We start from the raw sequence: 18,481 nt of genomic DNA, 5'->3' as shown, positions 1-18,481 counted from the left end.
GGTATTTTAAACTCTGCCACCACCATGAAAAGCTTTGTTTTTCTTTATAAGAATTGATAGCAATAATTGTGATAGATTTAAAGCTAAAATATGGAAATATATTAATTTTTCATTATGAGCCTTTTGTGTTGATTTATATATTTTGTTTTCTTTGCAGAAAGCTTACCATTACCAGGCTTAACTACTGTTTTCTGAGTTAACTCTTGAAACACATCAACAATTGTGAGCTCATCACAACACATTGTACAACACTATAGCAGCTAAATGCGTCGTTATCCAACTATGTGTTGTTGGTTATTCACTCTTTATTTTGGATAAAAGTTGACAAGACATCATCATGGAATTGGTAAGTGTGATTTTATCCTGTTTAATTCCTGCTTGAATTATAAAATTTTGCCTAGTGTCTTGCTAGGATAGGAAGGACCTTCTAATAAAAGATTTGTAATAAAACATGTACCTCTACAGCTCTATGAAATTGTAGCTTTTTTTCCCAAGTGTATAAAATCCATCATACACAAGGACTTTTTACCTACTTAGTGATGACATAATTCCCCCGTGAAATTGCAATCAACCGAGAAATTAATTGCATATTGGCGAGTAGTCAGTATGTCACTCGATCCAATGATAAAATTGGATCCTCTCATTCTAAACCCATGCATGCAACTTTTCCTCGGATCAACTGAATCCTCTTTTTTTTATTCTCAGTTTTACCATTCAAAATTGAAAAATACTAAACAAAATTATTGCAGTTTGGAATTTCCTCTTTTTTGGTGGAAGTTACAGTTGCATGGCTGTAAACCTCATTCAACTGAACGCTGTGGTCAACTGCGCATAATGATAGGTTCTTGATAGGAAACTGTTTCAACTCTCAATTATATTCTATTTTTATTTTGAAATTTAATGAGAAATTCTTGCTCAATTGTATTCTACTCGGAATGTATGCAAACATTTTTTTAAAACAATTTTGGAATTTTTAAAATTCAGACTGCTAATGGTATCAAGTTTTTAGTTTTTGATTGTTACAAATTTGTTTTTTGGGGTCAAATATAATGCAGAATTTATTGCTTTCAGATTGAATAGAGAAATAAGCAGTGAATCTGTCAGAACACCAGCCACACATTTTGTTCTAGGATTTGTACTGAAACTTTTGAGGGGCACAAAGGCAATGAATGACCATCAGGGGCATAAGTGTGATTGCCTCTAAGTTACCCTCCATGAAGTATCATCAGGGGCCCAATTTCATAGAGCATCCACGGCATAAAAAGTTGCTAAGCACAACAAAATTATGCTTACCAGGATAAATTTACTAGCTATAATACCATTTTAAATGTTCAAAATGGAACTGGTATTCTGCTTAGTTGTACTTGGCAGAAAAGTTTTTGCAGCTCTATGAAATACGCCCTGCAGCCAATTTCACGAAACGCTAAAATTAATTCTTTCTCGAGTTAGGACGAGTAACTGTCCTTCTACTTAGGATGGATTCAATGTGTCCTTACGTATGGTCACGGAAGTGAATTTGTCCAAGTCCTAGGATTAATAATAATAATAATAATAATAAAGAGAAATTTATAAAGCGCAAAAACAACGGCAGAAAGAATACGCCTCAAGGCGCTTTTAATACTAAGTTAGGATGAGTTTGGTGAAATCGGTGGCTGGCCTGTAAACAGTTCCAGTAAGCTACATAGCACTTTTGCTTACTCGTACTCTGGTTAGAGTCTTCTGAATGATTGGCACATTTGTTTATAATTATAGTTGCTGATTTAATTTTGTTTTTAGGTCATAGAAACAGGCCCCGTCTGAAATTTACAACTTGGGAATATTGTCACATTAATTTGATTGAGGGATTTATTATTTGCTTTCCTTTTTATGAACAAAATGAACCCCAAAACGACCCTTCCTTATAATTTTGAGTTCTGCTTCATTAGAAATTAATGACACTGATGCAGGTGACATATATGTTTAAACTCCTTTATGGTCAATCTTGTGCAATGTATAAACAGACATACATATAATGTACATCCCATTAAACAGAACCGGAACCACACCTACAAACAGAGTCCAAAGTTCAACAATCAGCTCTGTGTACAATTGTACACCCACTTTTATGGTTTGTCTGTTCAGGAAGTTGTTTACTGTGCATTCAATAAATTATCCTTAACCTCATCATGCACAATGTTTGCATATTTTGCAAATCAAGAAAACCTTGAAACTAAATGAGATTCTGGATATGATGACAGTATCAGAATTGGGGATTTTTATAGGCAGTGGATGTTTAAGACAGATTATCTAAAGCTGAATACATTTGTAAACTGAATACGGGCCTCAATTAACCCATATACTATAGCAATTGCAGTGGCCCCTGTGTTTGTGCTGCTGTAACCTTTGAAATACAAGGTAAGGCTACATTTTCCCTACAGAGGTGCCCCTTACCAGAGCAAAATTGATGCCCCCTTCAAGAGCGAACTTGAGGCCCGAAAACATGAATGAAATAGATAATCAATTTTCGTTAGATGACTTTTATTCCAACTACACTTGGTATGACCCTAACCCCCACCCAAACGAAAAAAAATAAATAACAAAATAATAAACCTATTAAAAACAAATAAGAAAAGAAAATAATACCAGATATACAAACTAGTACAAAAAAGCGCTTATTAAAAGGGATCTAGTATATGTAGACAATAGGTAATTGTTCTTGAAGGTGGTTGTTAACTCAACCGTCAAAACGGTTTCTTACTAATGCTAACTGCGACTTTGACTGTATATCAACAAACTTCTTATTTTTTTTATATGTGTTTTTAGACAGTTAACCTTAAAAAAAAACAGTTCACACTTGAAATGCAATCCACATTTAAATCAACAATGTCCCTGGTAAATTTAACCCATTTGTTCAAAAGCACAAAGTCATTACCACATGCAAGGCTTCCTTTCTCTAACTCCCTTTATTAAGTTAAGAATCAGGCGTCTCAAATTACTCTAAGCTTAGAATTAGTTGTTCTCAATTTCACACCAGTAAGAAATTCACATTCCAACCTCTGTAAGTAATGACAATCGACCTGTAATTGATTACGAACATGCATTGGACATGGATCCAGGATTTCCCTAATTATTATAAACTCCATCATTTCCTAAGTAGGCGTGTGAATGACATCAGTGTTTGATTACGGTGTCTGTTGTTTGCATTAGAAACAAGATGCGTTAATTAGAGTGAATATTAGTAACACTTGTTTTAAATGCATGGCTTGAAACACCCAGGTAATTTAAACACTTGTCCAGCATCCACACAACAGAAATAATCCAGAGGGCTTCGTCAATGTTTTTCATGATGCATGCACTTTTTAAGAATCAAGTAAGAAACCACAAGGGAAACTGACTTATACATGAAGTAAAGTTTTAATAATTTAGGTTGAACAAAGAAAAGTTTACTAGCTGGACTGGAACCTGCGACCTCTGGTTTAATGCGCCGGCTCTCTACCAACTGACCTATCTAGCCCTATAACGTTGACGGCCTCGTTGTGGGTTCCAGTAAGAAGCCATAACTTGTAACTGCTATATAGGATCACACCCAAGGGGAAGGGGCAGCAGAGGGATCATCAGTGGATACTCTTTTGAAGACTTACAATTGATGTTAGGTTTCCAGTTCCACAACTACTCCTTTAATTTCAGCAAAAACTTGACGGTGTGTAATGTAGTTATGGCCTTAGTCTCTTCAATGAACATTTTAATTGGGCAAGTCAAAAGTATGTACTATGTACCCAGGCCTATAGTCAACAGCTGAACAGTAGGTTCAACTTTTATTTCTGTACACAGTAAGCATGTAAATCTTTTACCCTACCTCTAAAATCCTCATAAAAGAGTGAAGTCAAATATCCTACAGACATGTTGGTTAAGATTTTGTTGAACTTAAAGGTGCACACACAATAAAAACATGTTTTTTTTTATATTTAGCAAAATCCAGACTGCATGGCTTTAGAAGTCTATATGATCGCATGACTTTGAATAGTTTATTGGTCATCCACCTCTTGAAAAAAATAGCCTGTGCCTGAATAAGAGGCTACAGCTTCAGCTGCAATTCTAGTTTTGCCTGTCATTATGTGTTGAAGTAAAGTATTATCAGTTGTAGCTGTGGCCATAGCCGTCAGTTCTCCTTGCCAAACCATTTCTCGGCAATGATCAACATTTTCACAACATTTTATTATCATATAATCTTCTCCCCCGGCCAATTTTGTTTACTCTAAGTGCAATATTTAAAATGATTGTACAGGTGTTTTTCTTGATGCCTGGGCTGAAAAAATAATACAATCAGATTCAATTTCAATGCCACACGTATAATACTGTAGATGCTAAATTTCTCAGAATAACTGGTTTCAAACAGTTTTTTTACACCAAGCAAAAGGCTATTTTATTTATTTATTTTCTGATCACCCTTCTAGTGTTTTGGTTAAAATAGTGCCATTTTATGTACAGATTTGTTTTTATAAAGCATATTCTAATATAAAGTGATTACTTCACAGACCTAACGGCCTGTGGTAATTTATGAGGCGTACAGGCGTCTATGAAGGTTTTTTAGATGGGAGTTTATGTGAGCTTATGTCAATGACAAGTGTTTTTGAAGGAATGCTATGACATAGAGCTGTTATTTTATTAAAAAGCCTATTTGTATGTAAAGGCATTATTTTTTAATGAAAGATTACTCTTGTAAAACATTTTTAGGTTGAGGACAGACAAGTATGATCTGGATTATGAAACAGATTATGGGAATATTTTAGGCGTCAATAAAATATGAAATATAAACTGCCCTTTTTGTATCTTTAATCTTCATTAATTTGAAAGTGTAAATTTAAAACTAACCACAATATTTAGACACCTCCTTTAAGTAGCAAGTTGAATCTATGATCAGCTTGATGGATTTGCTTGCTATTCTGCATCTAATGGTCTGTTGTTATATCCCATAAAGGTAAAATGGTCCATTAAACAAGTCAATGTGGGCAGTGAATCAGCTGTATAGTGTTCAAATATCACTGTTGTAGGGCAACTCTGTGGCTTGAAACTATAAGGGAGCTCTGCCAATTTGTTTTGTTGATTGAATAGGAGTCAGAAAAAAATAACTGGTGGGGATGGGACAGCGTCTGCTCATCAGAACACTCGCCCCCTTTTTGCTCCCCAAATGACATAAAAAAATGCACAAGCTAATGGTACGTTAAATAGCCCCCTCTGAAAAGTGTTTTACCCCCCCCCCCTTCAAATTAAAATGTCTAGTTCACCTACTTACATTCTTCCGTTTCATATCGCATGTACCTGTTTAAAATGAAACAGTTTAATATTGTTTTTAATGATAATCCCAGGGAAGCACTGCAGATGTCTGACTCTGCAGACCCATAAAAGCAGTCTGCCTTTGCCAACATATTTTTATATCAAGTCCCTAATGTAGAATTTAAGCAGATGAGTTATTCGCACACAGACAAATTGTCTGCTTCAATAATGCAACTCTGAAAACCCTACAACTTTGTATAATGTACAGTACTGTATGAGTTGACATTTTGTTCTGAAAACTGATATTTTGTAAAACTGGGTTTTTTTTTCGCCAGCGGGTACCGCAACAAAAACTAGATATTTAATCGTTGCGGTACCCGTTGCTAACATGGATTCTAGCTGCCTCTAGCCACCTGGCTAGCTCGATGGTCTAGTGGTAAGGCATCTGCTCTAAACAATGCAAAGGTTTTGGGTTCTAATCCCACCCGAGTGATTTGCCTTTTGATTTGTTTTCACAGAACTCGGGAAAGAACTGAGTATACAGTGCTTAATACACATCAGTGTTAAGCCTGTTTCATTCTTCCTGCGAATGCGGATGCAGAGTGAATTTTGACGTCACATGGCTGTTTTTGCAGCAACACAGGATTTGAACACAGTTCAACTGTTGCAAATTATTCGTTGCGAATTTGTGACGTCAGAATTCATTTCACATTCACATGCGCAGCAAATATGAACAGGGCTTAAGGGTAAAAATAAATCATATTCTATAATATCCCTGATGCAAAAATTACATCTTAAATTTGAATTGCTTATATTTTCATTTTGACAGGGTACACCAATATGGTTCGACTCTGGTGGAGAGTATCCACTACCAGGACGAGTTACAGAGACATATGGAGGGGAGGCCAGAGGAGTCCAGGTACAATGTGTCATGGATGGAGAGGTATGATACTGTAGCCTAGTACAAACCAATCAGAACCATAGTGAGGCTTGGAGGAAAATAGTCTGGTATCTTTGGCTTATTTAAAATGATTGCCAATGTTTCATGACAAGTCTTGGTGCCAGATAAAAATGCTGGTAATGGCATTGGTAACATACTACAGGAACAGGCCTTAATCATAACAACTCTTGTACAAATGTTTAATGCTGCATGACAACAACGAACATAGAACAAACCTTGTACAGATGATTAATTTTGCTTCGTAAAAAAAACACTAAAAATTTATATGAAAAAACCTTGTACAAATGTTGAATATTGAATGACAACAACTAGATGAAAGTTGATATTAACAACACTTGTACTTTAATTTTGCAAGACAACAAACAAAATTAAAAATTTATATTAAATCTTGTACAAATATGTAATATTACATGACATTTAAAAAATTAAAAACTCAGATGAATAAAAAGATTTTGAATGTTGGATTTCCATCATTTTAGCTACTACGGGCAATTTTTTAGGCCTATACTCTATTTTCCAGATTTGTATAATGATATGTTCATACTGCAAGCTGTTATTATAATTTGTTGCTGATTGAATGCAAGATATGATGAAAAGCACATGGTTGATCGCAATTTCAGATATCATTATTTTTCCTAGTTAGGGACACTAGTTAGGCTCTTTGGATCCTGAGCGATGGTTGATTTTTAATCTAATCCAAATGTTTTAGTGCCCTTTTTAATGTTTTTCTGTCGTAAAGTTGTTGCCTGTGTGTTATACATTTGATTTTTCATTTTATTTTTATTTTTTAATATAGTAATATTTTTAATGACTACTTTTGTAAACTGTACATTTCGGCTTTTAGCCGCTCTATTGCAGTGTTTCTATAAACCATGAATAATAATAATCTATAAAAGCATTCTTTGTTTACAGCGCATTGAAGAAAATACGTAGCAAATTTGTGTTAACAGTTTTCATACATTTTTAAAAGCTTATTGCACATTATTCTTGTTACATTTCCATCCAGATGTACACAGTATGCAACCCAGGTGAGAATATACGGATGCGTCATGATGCATTGGAGATTCAACACTTTGAAGACATGATTCAACTAAGGTAACAAACCAAAATTGAATCTCAAATTTTTCTTATTCCTGTCGTTGCTAATAATAATAACTAAAAGTTTATAATTTCTTTTTACTCTTACACTGATGTGTATTAAGCGCTGTACAATTAGTAGTTTGCCGCGTTCTGTAAAAAAAACAATCCCAAAGTCATTACAGACAGACCATAAAACATTAATTAATTTAATAATTACACACATTGGTGTTAGTGTGAATTCAAAGTACCGGTATTTTTTATCCCAGATATAGAACTATATTAAACTTGAATAAAGCCACAAGATTGATTGGAAATCATTTTTTTTACATTCTTAAATTTTGACAATAGAAAAAGCTGTTGAAAACTGCTTACCACCCAAAGGACCTACTATTATAAATGTTAAAAATAGTTAATGGCCTGACATTTCGATCCTAGCAGAGCCTTTCTCGAAGGCTAAATGACAACACAACACAACACATATGAACGTATATAAGTGTTACATAAGTAGTCAAGTAGAAATACATGACTAGAGAGAGGCAGAAAGCACACAGAAAAAAAATATAAAAATTCCTATCAAGTAGACCTAAGTACAATCAAATTAACAACAATAAAACATGTAAAAACAATTCTGTTCAATCCCTTTAAGGGACTTTAAACCTGCAGACTGCCAACGCCCTTTACTGTAAATCATGTCAGATAAAGTTCTTGAAAATGTTAACGGAAATTGAAGCCTAACAAAACTGTTGTTGATCAGAAAACATGAATTGCTTAACCTGGTTTTAGTTGTTGATAAAATGAGTCGTTGCCACGTTCACTTTGCTCGATGCACTTTTTTAAATTCCTGGCTACTGTCCATACCATGCCAACCTTTAAAAAAGAAATGAATGCCTTCAGTTTAATCTTGACCTTAGACCTATTCAGCCCCTCATTAATCAAATGCCTTTTGTGGCTTTCAAGTGTTACATGTTTTAAATTGGAGAATATTTTAGGTCAATATTTATGAAGTGTTCATTTCAATCATTAACGGCCAATTACAGTTTTTATCACAAATCACTCCCTAGGTTTCTGTGCAACGACTTATTAATTGGAGCATCTACAAGTTGTATTTAAAAGCATAAAGAATAAATGGATCGATGCTGACAATCTGTATTATCATTGACAAGTCATTGTACTTCCCAACCCCCAACTGCCCCCCAAAACACCTCAAAATAAAGAAAGAAAGACAAATTAGTACCCACACCCCAAATACACTTGTAAGAATCATGGCCCATTTTTAATAAAGCTATCAGAGAAACAATCACAACCAATGCACTTTATATTGTAATTTAATTGTAGCCTGTTTATGCTTCCAGTAATAAGCAGATTTGTGGGCGTAGTTCAACTTGTCGAATATTTGGTTAAGTTTGACTGGGTTTTAAATATAAAAAATTTGCAATTAAAACAATTTACATGAGAAAATGTATTCAAATATAAATAAACATTCGGAATTGTCCCAAACAGAACTGAGATTTGAATAACCAAAGTTGTTGGATCATTAATTGGGAGGGGTCGATATTAGCTTGGGGGTGGGGGGGGGTGGGGCAGTCAAATCAAAAGCAGCATTTAACGCATGGTTCTTCTGAATCAGGAAGACAAGACATTTTTTTTGTCTTTACCCCCGTACACAAATGTGTATTAACTCATTACTTTCCTGAATTCTGTAAAAACAATTTCGGAAAAATCACTTTTGCGAGATTCGAACCAACAGCCTTTGCATTGCTAGAGCAGATGTTTAACCCTTTTTTTTTTTTAAGAACTTGGGATAGCACCGAGTATACACTGCTAACACACATTGGTGTGAGGGCAAAACCAAAATATATTTTGAGTAAGTACCAAACATGTGCCTTTAAAACCAACACACTTGGAACCTTATAGTGCCTGACAGGTGTTTGTGGGAAAATAACACACTTGAAAGAGATGTTACAAAAAAGCTCTTTAGCATTCAGTAAAAAGGGATGGTGCAGGTTGAACTGTAATGATTGTGTTGCTAGACAACAGCATCGGAAGTATAAGGGAAACTATGGCACCGAAGCTTTCATGAATTAAGTGCCCTTTGGCTACCTTACAGGATAGGAGCAGTAATTTATCAATGTATCTCCTGCCATTCAATCATCAAATGTCAGGTATAATATATTCAACTAAAATCCCTTTACATTACACAGTAGTCTGTATTTTATAATTGGTTTGTTGGCCATTGTGGTGAGGTATCACTGTATCAAAGGTGAGGCTCATTTGTTTATTCATTCAACCTATACTCCCAGTCTTTGATATTGTGCAAAACGAAAATTGAATTTTCTGGGATTAAATAAGACGCAATTTGCTTCTCAGATAATTTGAGCATAGCTGTGTTATAAAGAAAATTATTTAATAAACGAGTGTATTTAATACTGACCTTGATTGATTATATAATTAAAACTATCCTGGCTGAACTGGCAGTCTAGATATGGCGCTTCCCTAAATAAATATTGACAAGTCCCACTGTGATCACTTCCCATAGGACCATGTCTGGCTTGTCTGAGATGACCTACCTTTTATCTAAGATGAGGTTATGCTGTAATATGTCCAAGCTATATTTACAGCTGTTTTGTCATCGACAGACTTTGTCTTGTATACAATTCACATAAAACCGTACATTAATTAGGTATTCATAAATACCTCAGACAGTTTTGCTATTCCTATTGGTGGAGAGCGCGTCACGTGGGTGTGTAATAAACCTTTGTTTATGACCAGTAAAAAGTATTGAAACATGGGCGTGACACGCGAGTTTGCACCTGTGCTTATAAGACAGTTTCTTCATTCCTATTGGTCGAGAGCAACGGCCGAGACAGTTGTGCCACATCATGCGATACGCGCAACGCGCTCAGCATTCCCTTATAAGGAGTTGTTTACCCGAGGGCCTTGACTGGGCCTTACCATTTCATAGCTGGAGGGGTGTTGTGTTGAAAGAAATCATTGAAAAATTATAATTTTTTCATTTGTTTTACTTTTTGACCATAAGATGACACTTTTTGACACTTTGATGACCCAACACCTGCTTTTGATTGCCAATGATTGTTCTGAATCCCATCTGAGTGTATGCATGGAGGAAGAAATGGTGTATGCCTGTGGATTTTTGTCTGCAGGTTTATGGAAATTGCTATGTATATGATGTATAGAATTGCAAAAGCCGTGGGTTCAAATCCCACTAGAGTGATACGCCTGTATTTTTGTTCATAGAACTCAAGAAAGTACTGAGTATACAGTAAGAACACACATCTGTGTATATGTTAAAAAAACAAAAAATTTATTCTTTATCCCAGATGCAAATTTAGCATCTTTCAAAAAGTATACGGGAAGTGTAAGATACAAAATAACATTACTTATCCTTGATGCAACTGTATAAAAGTAATTTCTGTGTTTGTTGTGGTCTTTTGCAGAGATCTTCATGAAGGATCCATACTCTTCAATCTGAAGACACGATTTGACAAGGGACTAATCTATGTAAGTGTATTGCCTCGAGTCACTCTTAAGGGCCGAGTCACATGGGGCTTATATCAGCAACCTCCAAAAAATCTCCAAGAAAACAAATAAAATTCATGTCAATTTTCTCATTTGTCTTAGAGACAGCAAGATAGAAATATTGTATTGGCCAACATTGCTGAGGGTTATACAATGGAAATGAGCATGCGTATACGGGCCACTCACAACTCCGACCTTAGTAAGGGCGCTGTTTTAGCTTGTTACATCATATGCAAGCGCTCTATTGAAAAATGTCTCTTGTGTTCTCAAAGTGTTGCTTTTTCATGCAGTGCAGTTGGTTACCTCCAAGTTGCCTGTAAAATATTGCCCTGTAGTGATGCCTTAAGGCACTGGACACGTTTGGTTTTCCCAGATTTGTTATTTTATGCATATGTTTGGATACACCAAGAGAGAATACTGGTCTATGACATTTTACCAAAGGTGTCCAGTGCCTTTAAGGTTCTTGGTATGGAGAGACCATATTTGACGAGTTTATTAATCAATTTTTATTATAGTCAAGTACTGTGTTTGTTGATTGTTTTCAGACCTACACAGGAAGCATTTTGGTGGCAGTCAACCCATACAAACTATTTGACATCTATGGCATTGACACAGTCAAGAAGTATGAGGGGAAATCCTTGGGAAACCTACCTCCGTATGTATTTAACAGTTTTGATCATTACTGTAGATATTTACTAAGTTTTGTTTTTCTCCTAATATTGTTGCAAAATTCCATAGGAATACTCATCTGAAATGACATTGTCCACTTTGAAAAACAAATTGACCATTTTGATTATTATTGTACATATTTTTGATAATGAAACCAAGGATGCCTAAAAAGTGAACCGAATCACTGTAGCTTGCAAGCCTGAGGAAACATGGCCATGACATTTTATGAGGTTGTACACAGAATGAGCGGGCTAGAAATTTTACCGCTAAAAAATAATTTAATACAAAAACAATCACCTTGATTTGTTTCCATGATTAAAGAAAAAAATTCCTAGAACTATTTTTGTAGAAGGTCCAGAAATACAGTTCCATACTCTTCAATGTAAAACAACCTGAACTAGAACAACAGAATTTAAAATGTAAATCGGTATTTTATCATTTTGTCTTTCTCCAGCCACCTGTTTGCCATTGCAAATGGTGCCTATGCACGAATGCAACAAACTGACAAGAACCAATGTGTTATCATTAGTGGGGAAAGTGGTGCAGGCAAAACAGAGAGTACTAAACTCATTATGCAGTATCTGGCTGCTGTTAATAAGTCCCCATCCAACCTCACAACAGAGCGGGTGAGTATGCTATGAGATGCAATGTTTTAGCCAGGATTTTGAAAAATATTGCCCAAATTTGCTGGATTGCAGTTTTCAAAAAACACTCCCCAAAAAATATCCATTCTTAGCTATACCCATTCATTCATTAACCAATCACAACTGCGACTGCACTTCCAAAAGTTTAACAATAAGTTGACGTGTTAAAACCCTATTACAAATGTAAGGAAATTACTGCCGCTTGGATACTGCCATTTGAATTGTGTGTGGCTCAGTTTAAAGCTAACTTGATATTTGAAGGATAGAGATGCACGTCTATCCCGCTTGAGTGCCGTTGCCAGGTAGTTGCTATGGTGAACAAGGGCCTAATTTCACAGAGCTGCTTAAGCAGAAAATGTTGTCAAATGAATGTTGTGGAGCAATAGCAGGATACATGGTTTGTGGCATGGGGCCAATTTCATAAAGCCTGTAAAGCACAGAAACATGCTAGCACAGAAAAGTATTGCTTACCCGAAGCAGGTTACCCGCCAAAATTACATCAAGTTTACATTGTTGTGACTGGTACCCTACTCATTTTTTGCTTAGCAAAGAAAGTTGTCGGGCAGTATTGTAATCATTTATATTTGTCCTGTTCCTCCTCATTTTGTAACCAAATCCATAAAAAACACACGTTTATTTCCAGATACTTGAGGCAAATCCATTATTGGAATCATTTGGTAATGCCAAGACAGTTAGAAACGACAACTCAAGTCGCTTTGGGAAATACACAGAAGTCTTCTTCAAAAGGTGAGTCTTTTCTCAAATAATCCTGTCTTGTTTTATATCAATAATATGATTTCTTCTGCAGAGTATAACAAACAAACAATGTTACAATGTTGTGAAGACCTGTTAAAATCACTGTTAAATCACTTATTGTAAATCTCAATTGTCTTGTAAATCTCAATTTTCATTGTCTGTCGCGTCCTGTCACTGTCCTTTGCTATGTGCGGGGCTGCATACCTGCAGGTAATGGTGGTTCATTCTACTTTTGCAGCACCTGACCCACATAGCCATTTCTTTTGTTTTGTTTTTTTTGCATTTTGGTTCGGTTAGTTCTATTCATGTTGTATTGGCCCGTTTAAGTTTAAGTTGTTAATAGGTGTATTTCTTATGATTACTTTTATGTTGTTTTGTACATTTTGTGCTGTTATACATATTTTTTTACATTTTGTGGTGTTCTGGTCGAATAAATAATAATAATAATAATAATAATTAAGGTCTTGACAATAGTTCAAACGTGTCAACAGATTTGGGAGTCAGTAATACACAATTTGCATTTTTAAAGTTACATATTATTAAAGAATCCATGAGTAACAGAGTATTATTATGTGTTTGTAGGGGTGTCATCACTGGTGCTAAGACAACAGATTATCTTCTTGAGAAGTCTCGGATAGTACAGCAGGTAAACAATATCTTTGGATTATACAACCACTTACAGACCTAGCGGCTCAAGCATCTTGTGCCAACGAGTGACCTTAAATACAGTGGACACTTTTTGTAATTATCAAAGACCAGTCTTCTCACTTGGTGTATCTCAACATATGCATAAAATAACAAATCTGTGAAAATTTGAGCTCAATTGGTTGTTGAAATTGCGAGATAATAATGAAAGAAAAAACACCCTTGTCACAGGAAGTTGTGTGACTTCATATGCTTGATTTCGAGACCTCAAAATCTAATTCCGAGGTCTCAAAATCAAAATCGTGGAAAATTACTTCTTTCTCAAAAACAACGGTACTTCAGAGGGAGCCGTTTCTCGCAATGTTTTATACTATCAACATCTCTCCATTTCTCATAACAAAGTAAGGTTTTATGCTAATAATTATTTTCAGTAATTACCAACAGTGTCCATTGCCTTTAAGTGGCTTGTCCCTAGACCACAAAGAGCCACAATTTGACATCCATTTTCTTACACTCGACCAAAAAGATCAACGTCAAAAACATGTCCTGAGTTTAACATTTTCCAATATTTCTACATTAACTAAAAGGCCCTTTTCGAACCAACAGCTTCGGCTTTGGATTTGGCTCAGGCTATATCTTGGTCCCGCAGTAGTTTTGACAACTGCGGGACCAACGCGCCTAACTGTGATACTCTGTTTTCCATGACAAATTTGTTTACCTGCTACATATTAAGTAGGATTTGAAACTTTGCATGGTGGAAACACGATATAGAAAGGTTTGCGGTAACACCATGTAATGACTATCTCTAATGAGTTGGGGTGGTTCTGAAGAGAACTGTTGGTTTCAACTCGACGTTTCGATCAGTATGCTCTGATTGTCTTCTGGAGAAAGCAGAATAATAAAAAAATATTAACACACTAACAAGAGAAAGTAACACGGTGCTTAACACAAATAAAAAACAAGCAAAAAGGATTATGCAGAACAAGAAAAACACATGAGTGATTATTTAAACAAGTAAGTTTTTAGAGATTTTGGTAAAATAGCTTGTAAGGTACCTGATGGAAACTATTGTTCCAGAGTTTTGGGGCAGCATGGAAGCTTTTGTCACCAGTAACCATGGTGACCGTACGGGTTTTGTGCACAACAAGTAGTTTTTAGATGATAGAAGGCTTCTTGCTTACTGGTACAGTTGAATGAGTTCCGTTGAGACATTGAAAAACATTGAACGAGTTGTTGACTGTATTAGTTAATAAAAAACACTTTTTGAAAACTTTTTGAAAATTGTGTACTTCAGGGACCCAATGAAAGAAACTATCACATCTTCTATGAGCTCTTAGCCGGACTCTCCGCCCCCGAGGCAGCCAAGTACGGCCTGCACACTGCAGAAAGGTACCATTTCCTGAACCAAGGAGGCAGCTGTAAGATTGCAGGGAAAGATGATGGGGAGGATTTCTATCGTCTTGTCTCTGCCATGGAAGTCTTAAGCTTCAGTCCGTCAGAGCAGGATGTCATCTTTGGAATATTGGCTTCTATACTTCATCTTGGGAACCTCAACATGCGCATTGACCAGGTAGGGCAGATTGCACTAAAGGTTTAAGACAAATTTTTGTATATATGTTTTGTTTCTGACTGAAGAAAATGTCATTATACAGCCTTGCTCCTCAAATAACCTGCTCCTCAACATTCCATGTTCACTGAACTCCTGGGGTGATCATTGTTTTCACATGGCAGGCCATCTATCTCATAAGTTAACTTAATTAGTATAGACGATGTGACCTCTGACGTCACACGAAAATCATAGCATGATTCGTGCGCATACCGCCGGGCAAAACCTTTGTGTTTTGGCAGCCAGCTAGAAAGTGAATGCAATCATACCATGACATATACAGTGTTTTTTCAACAGAGGGCGGTTTGAATGTAAACATGGGTCACATCGTCTATAGCTTGCAAGCCTGAGGTAAACATGTAAACAAGGGGTACTTGCTATGTGAACAAGGAACACTGGGTTAACCCCTATTCTATGTGTTTTTGGTTCTTTTACGTCCACAACCGTTGTACTACAGTTTAATGTCCATTTGAATGACAAATAAATTATGGTGAAGTATCTTGCTTATTTAAGGAAATATCGTCATGAAGATTATCCAGCTCGATCTACACATGCTTTTTTTTTTACTTTTATTTTGTGAACTTTTTTTTTTACTTTTGCAAAGTTCTGTTGTCCTTTTGAATGGCCTGATCAGGATACAAGTTGGATTGTTATAAAATCTCTTATTAGCAGTGTTACAATTAAAAAGATATTTTTGGCCCGCCCACTATGTTTTATTTTGGTGGGTTTTTTTCTTTAGATGGAGAGTCCAGTTATTCAGAATAGGAAAGAGCTGAGTCTCGCTGCTAAGTTTCTTCATCTCCGTATTGAGGAGCTAGAAAGAGCCATCATGTTCAGACTCACAGTAAGTTAATTGATTCTATCTCTTGAATGGGTGATTCAAAACTACTGACAAAATAAGTTGTACTTACTTTGCTTACTTTGGAATTTTAACGGTTATTTCAACCGTCCCTTTCAACTTTCTCTGCTTTTATTCTTGTCTACCAGTTTGAAATAGAATGTATCCTGTTGGCGCCCAAACTGTGTTTCTGTCTTAAGTTTTGAAGAAAATAATAATAATAAAATCTTGGTCTTGGGAGTTTACAATTTCAAAATGTGAAAATAGAACTACATGTAGCTGTTGCAAATCACCTACCAACCAAAAGTACTAGTGATATAAATGAGAAGAAAAAAAATAGAAGTGGCCTGACGTTTTGACCATAGCAGAGTCTTTCTAGAAGGCCAAATGTTGTCAAAAGCCTGCAGGTATTAAGTGGTTGAACTTGTCACTAACTTATTCTTCCTCATTATTTTGTGTGAAATGTTAGTCAGAAAGTAAAGATCTAGTGATGAATAATGAATTAAGGAATAAAACTCAGCTTTTATGGTATTTTTATCTTTATGGTATTTTTATCTCTAGGAAACAAGAGGCGACAGAATCTTAACTCCTCGTACCTTACAACAGGCTATTGAAGCCAGGTTAGTGTAGTCCCAATATTTGTTTAATCCCCAAATTACAAGTTTCATCCTTGTAGTCATGGAATCCAGTAGTTATGCAAGTGTTAATTGAACAAGACTAAACTTGGCATCAACCTCTTTCTGGCCATGTTCAGACTGCTTTCTAAAGTAAGCCTAGACACAAACCAGTTTTAATCTTACAGCAGCGGGGAGTGGTCATAAAAGTAAAGCTACCTTGCCTTCATCAGACAGCTCAAAGTCAATGCTGATACGGTTTATCTGCAGTTTGAAGGGATTTATTAAAGAGCACCGTGACCCACCGCAACAACAGCCCTGTTTACATGTATATATAACTCCCAGCACTGGTAACATTCACATTTTGTGATACGTTTTTTTTTTTACAGGAGTTTTAAAACAGAGCGGGTGTTAAATACCTTGCATTTTTAGATTGTGTTTTTCCAATGCCCTGATCATTGTTATTGTTAATATTATTTTGCAACCAGGGATGGGATTGCTAAATCTCTGTATTCATCACTGTTTTCATGGCTTGTGAGAAGCATCAACACGATTGTGGGAAACGCTGGCACTATGACATCCATTGCCATTTTGGACATCTTCGGATTTGAGGTAAAATTTGTGAAATTTCAAAGTGTTTTTTGTAAATTTTTATAAAAGTCTAGACCAATGTACCTAGACTAAAATCTATACAGAAAGATGGCTTTCTACCTTTAAAGGTGTACCATGCTTATTTGATGAAAGTAGGAATCATCTGTGTTGAATTTTAAAAAAGTAAACAATTTTCTTTTCTTCAGGTCTTCCAGAGAAACAGCTTTGAACAGATGTGCATAAATTATGCAAATGAGCACCTTCAACACTTCTTCAACAAGCACATTTTCATGCTCGAGCAGGTACCAAATGCTTTATTTACTGTTTTTATTATAAATTCATTCGTAATAACCCATTTTTTGTCTGCAGTTTGTGCGTTGAATAAGATAAGATTAATATAACCAATGTACTAAGAGACCTATGAAATCTAGAGACACTTGTAATGTTACTCAACACGAGTATCAAGAAGAGAAGGGTGTTTCTGGCATGGTTGGCTCAGAGTGCACTGTATAATAGGAGACTTTCCAACGCTAGGCGGCAGCAGACATACCGGGTAAATTTCCCTTGTTTACGTAGTTCTGAACATGCACATAATTCTGAGCACAATGGATTTACCCGGTAAGTCTGCTGCCCTCTATCGTCCCAGAAAGTCTCCCATTGTGTTAACACTTACAGGATGCTATATTAATATGTCTCATAGGTCTCGTAGTTCAAGCATAGCTCTACGTTCCTGTTGACAACAAATGAGCGCTTTGAGAAGCCTGCCCAAGTGCGATAAAGGGTTGTATTGACCCCTTGCACACTCGTCACACGCTGTAACTGTGTCGCGCTCACCATTTTGTTGGTCAATAGGTTTACATGTAAAGGCCGCATTGCCTAAAATGCACACTAAGTTGAATAACGCACAGTGACATTGCCCACCAAAATGGCGCATCAAAGATTATTCTGATGATGACGTCAGATGACGCAGTAAGAACTGCGTCAAAGTAAATTGTGCCAAACAATCCAAGATGCAAGAAAAGTATCAAAACTTTTATCTTTCAATTTAAAAAAATTGCCAAGAACTGATACTAAAACATTGTCCTTGTCTTTGATTTAACAGCAAGAGTACATGAAGGAGAAGATTCCATGGACCCTGATCGGCTACAATGATAACCAGCAGTGCCTGGATCTCATTGGCAAGAGACCTTTTGGGATATTTCACATCCTGGATGATGAATGCAGCTTCCCAAATGTAAGAAAACATTTGAAATTGCTTCTTCCAAAAGCTTATTTTATTGTATTTTG

At 35.9% G+C, this 18,481-nt stretch overlaps 1 protein-coding gene across 1 annotated transcript in view; it reads left to right on the top strand.

Annotated features, from left to right (window-relative positions):
- Positions 1-1,336: 1,336 nt before the first annotated feature.
- Positions 1,337-18,481, top strand: part of LOC117292864 (unconventional myosin-XV-like) — a 61,364-nt gene continuing 44,219 nt past the window's right edge. Inside the window, exons 1-14 of the mRNA XM_033775034.1 lie at positions 1,337-1,345; positions 6,083-6,196; positions 7,221-7,309; positions 10,750-10,813; positions 11,377-11,486; positions 11,955-12,126; positions 12,788-12,891; positions 13,483-13,546; positions 14,840-15,115; positions 15,891-15,995; positions 16,551-16,609; positions 17,092-17,215; positions 17,401-17,496; positions 18,297-18,428. Coding sequence (XP_033630925.1) covers positions 1,337-1,345; positions 6,083-6,196; positions 7,221-7,309; positions 10,750-10,813; positions 11,377-11,486; positions 11,955-12,126; positions 12,788-12,891; positions 13,483-13,546; positions 14,840-15,115; positions 15,891-15,995; positions 16,551-16,609; positions 17,092-17,215; positions 17,401-17,496; positions 18,297-18,428 — 1,518 coding nt within the window. The remainder of the gene's footprint in view (positions 1,346-6,082; positions 6,197-7,220; positions 7,310-10,749; positions 10,814-11,376; positions 11,487-11,954; positions 12,127-12,787; positions 12,892-13,482; positions 13,547-14,839; positions 15,116-15,890; positions 15,996-16,550; positions 16,610-17,091; positions 17,216-17,400; positions 17,497-18,296; positions 18,429-18,481) is intronic.

This window comes from Asterias rubens, chromosome 7 (genome assembly GCF_902459465.1).
Source record: "Asterias rubens chromosome 7, eAstRub1.3, whole genome shotgun sequence".
Classification (NCBI taxonomy): Eukaryota; Metazoa; Echinodermata; class Asteroidea; order Forcipulatida; family Asteriidae; genus Asterias; species Asterias rubens.
Note: the sequence above shows the minus strand (reverse complement) of the source record. Positions and strands in the feature narration are given on the sequence as shown.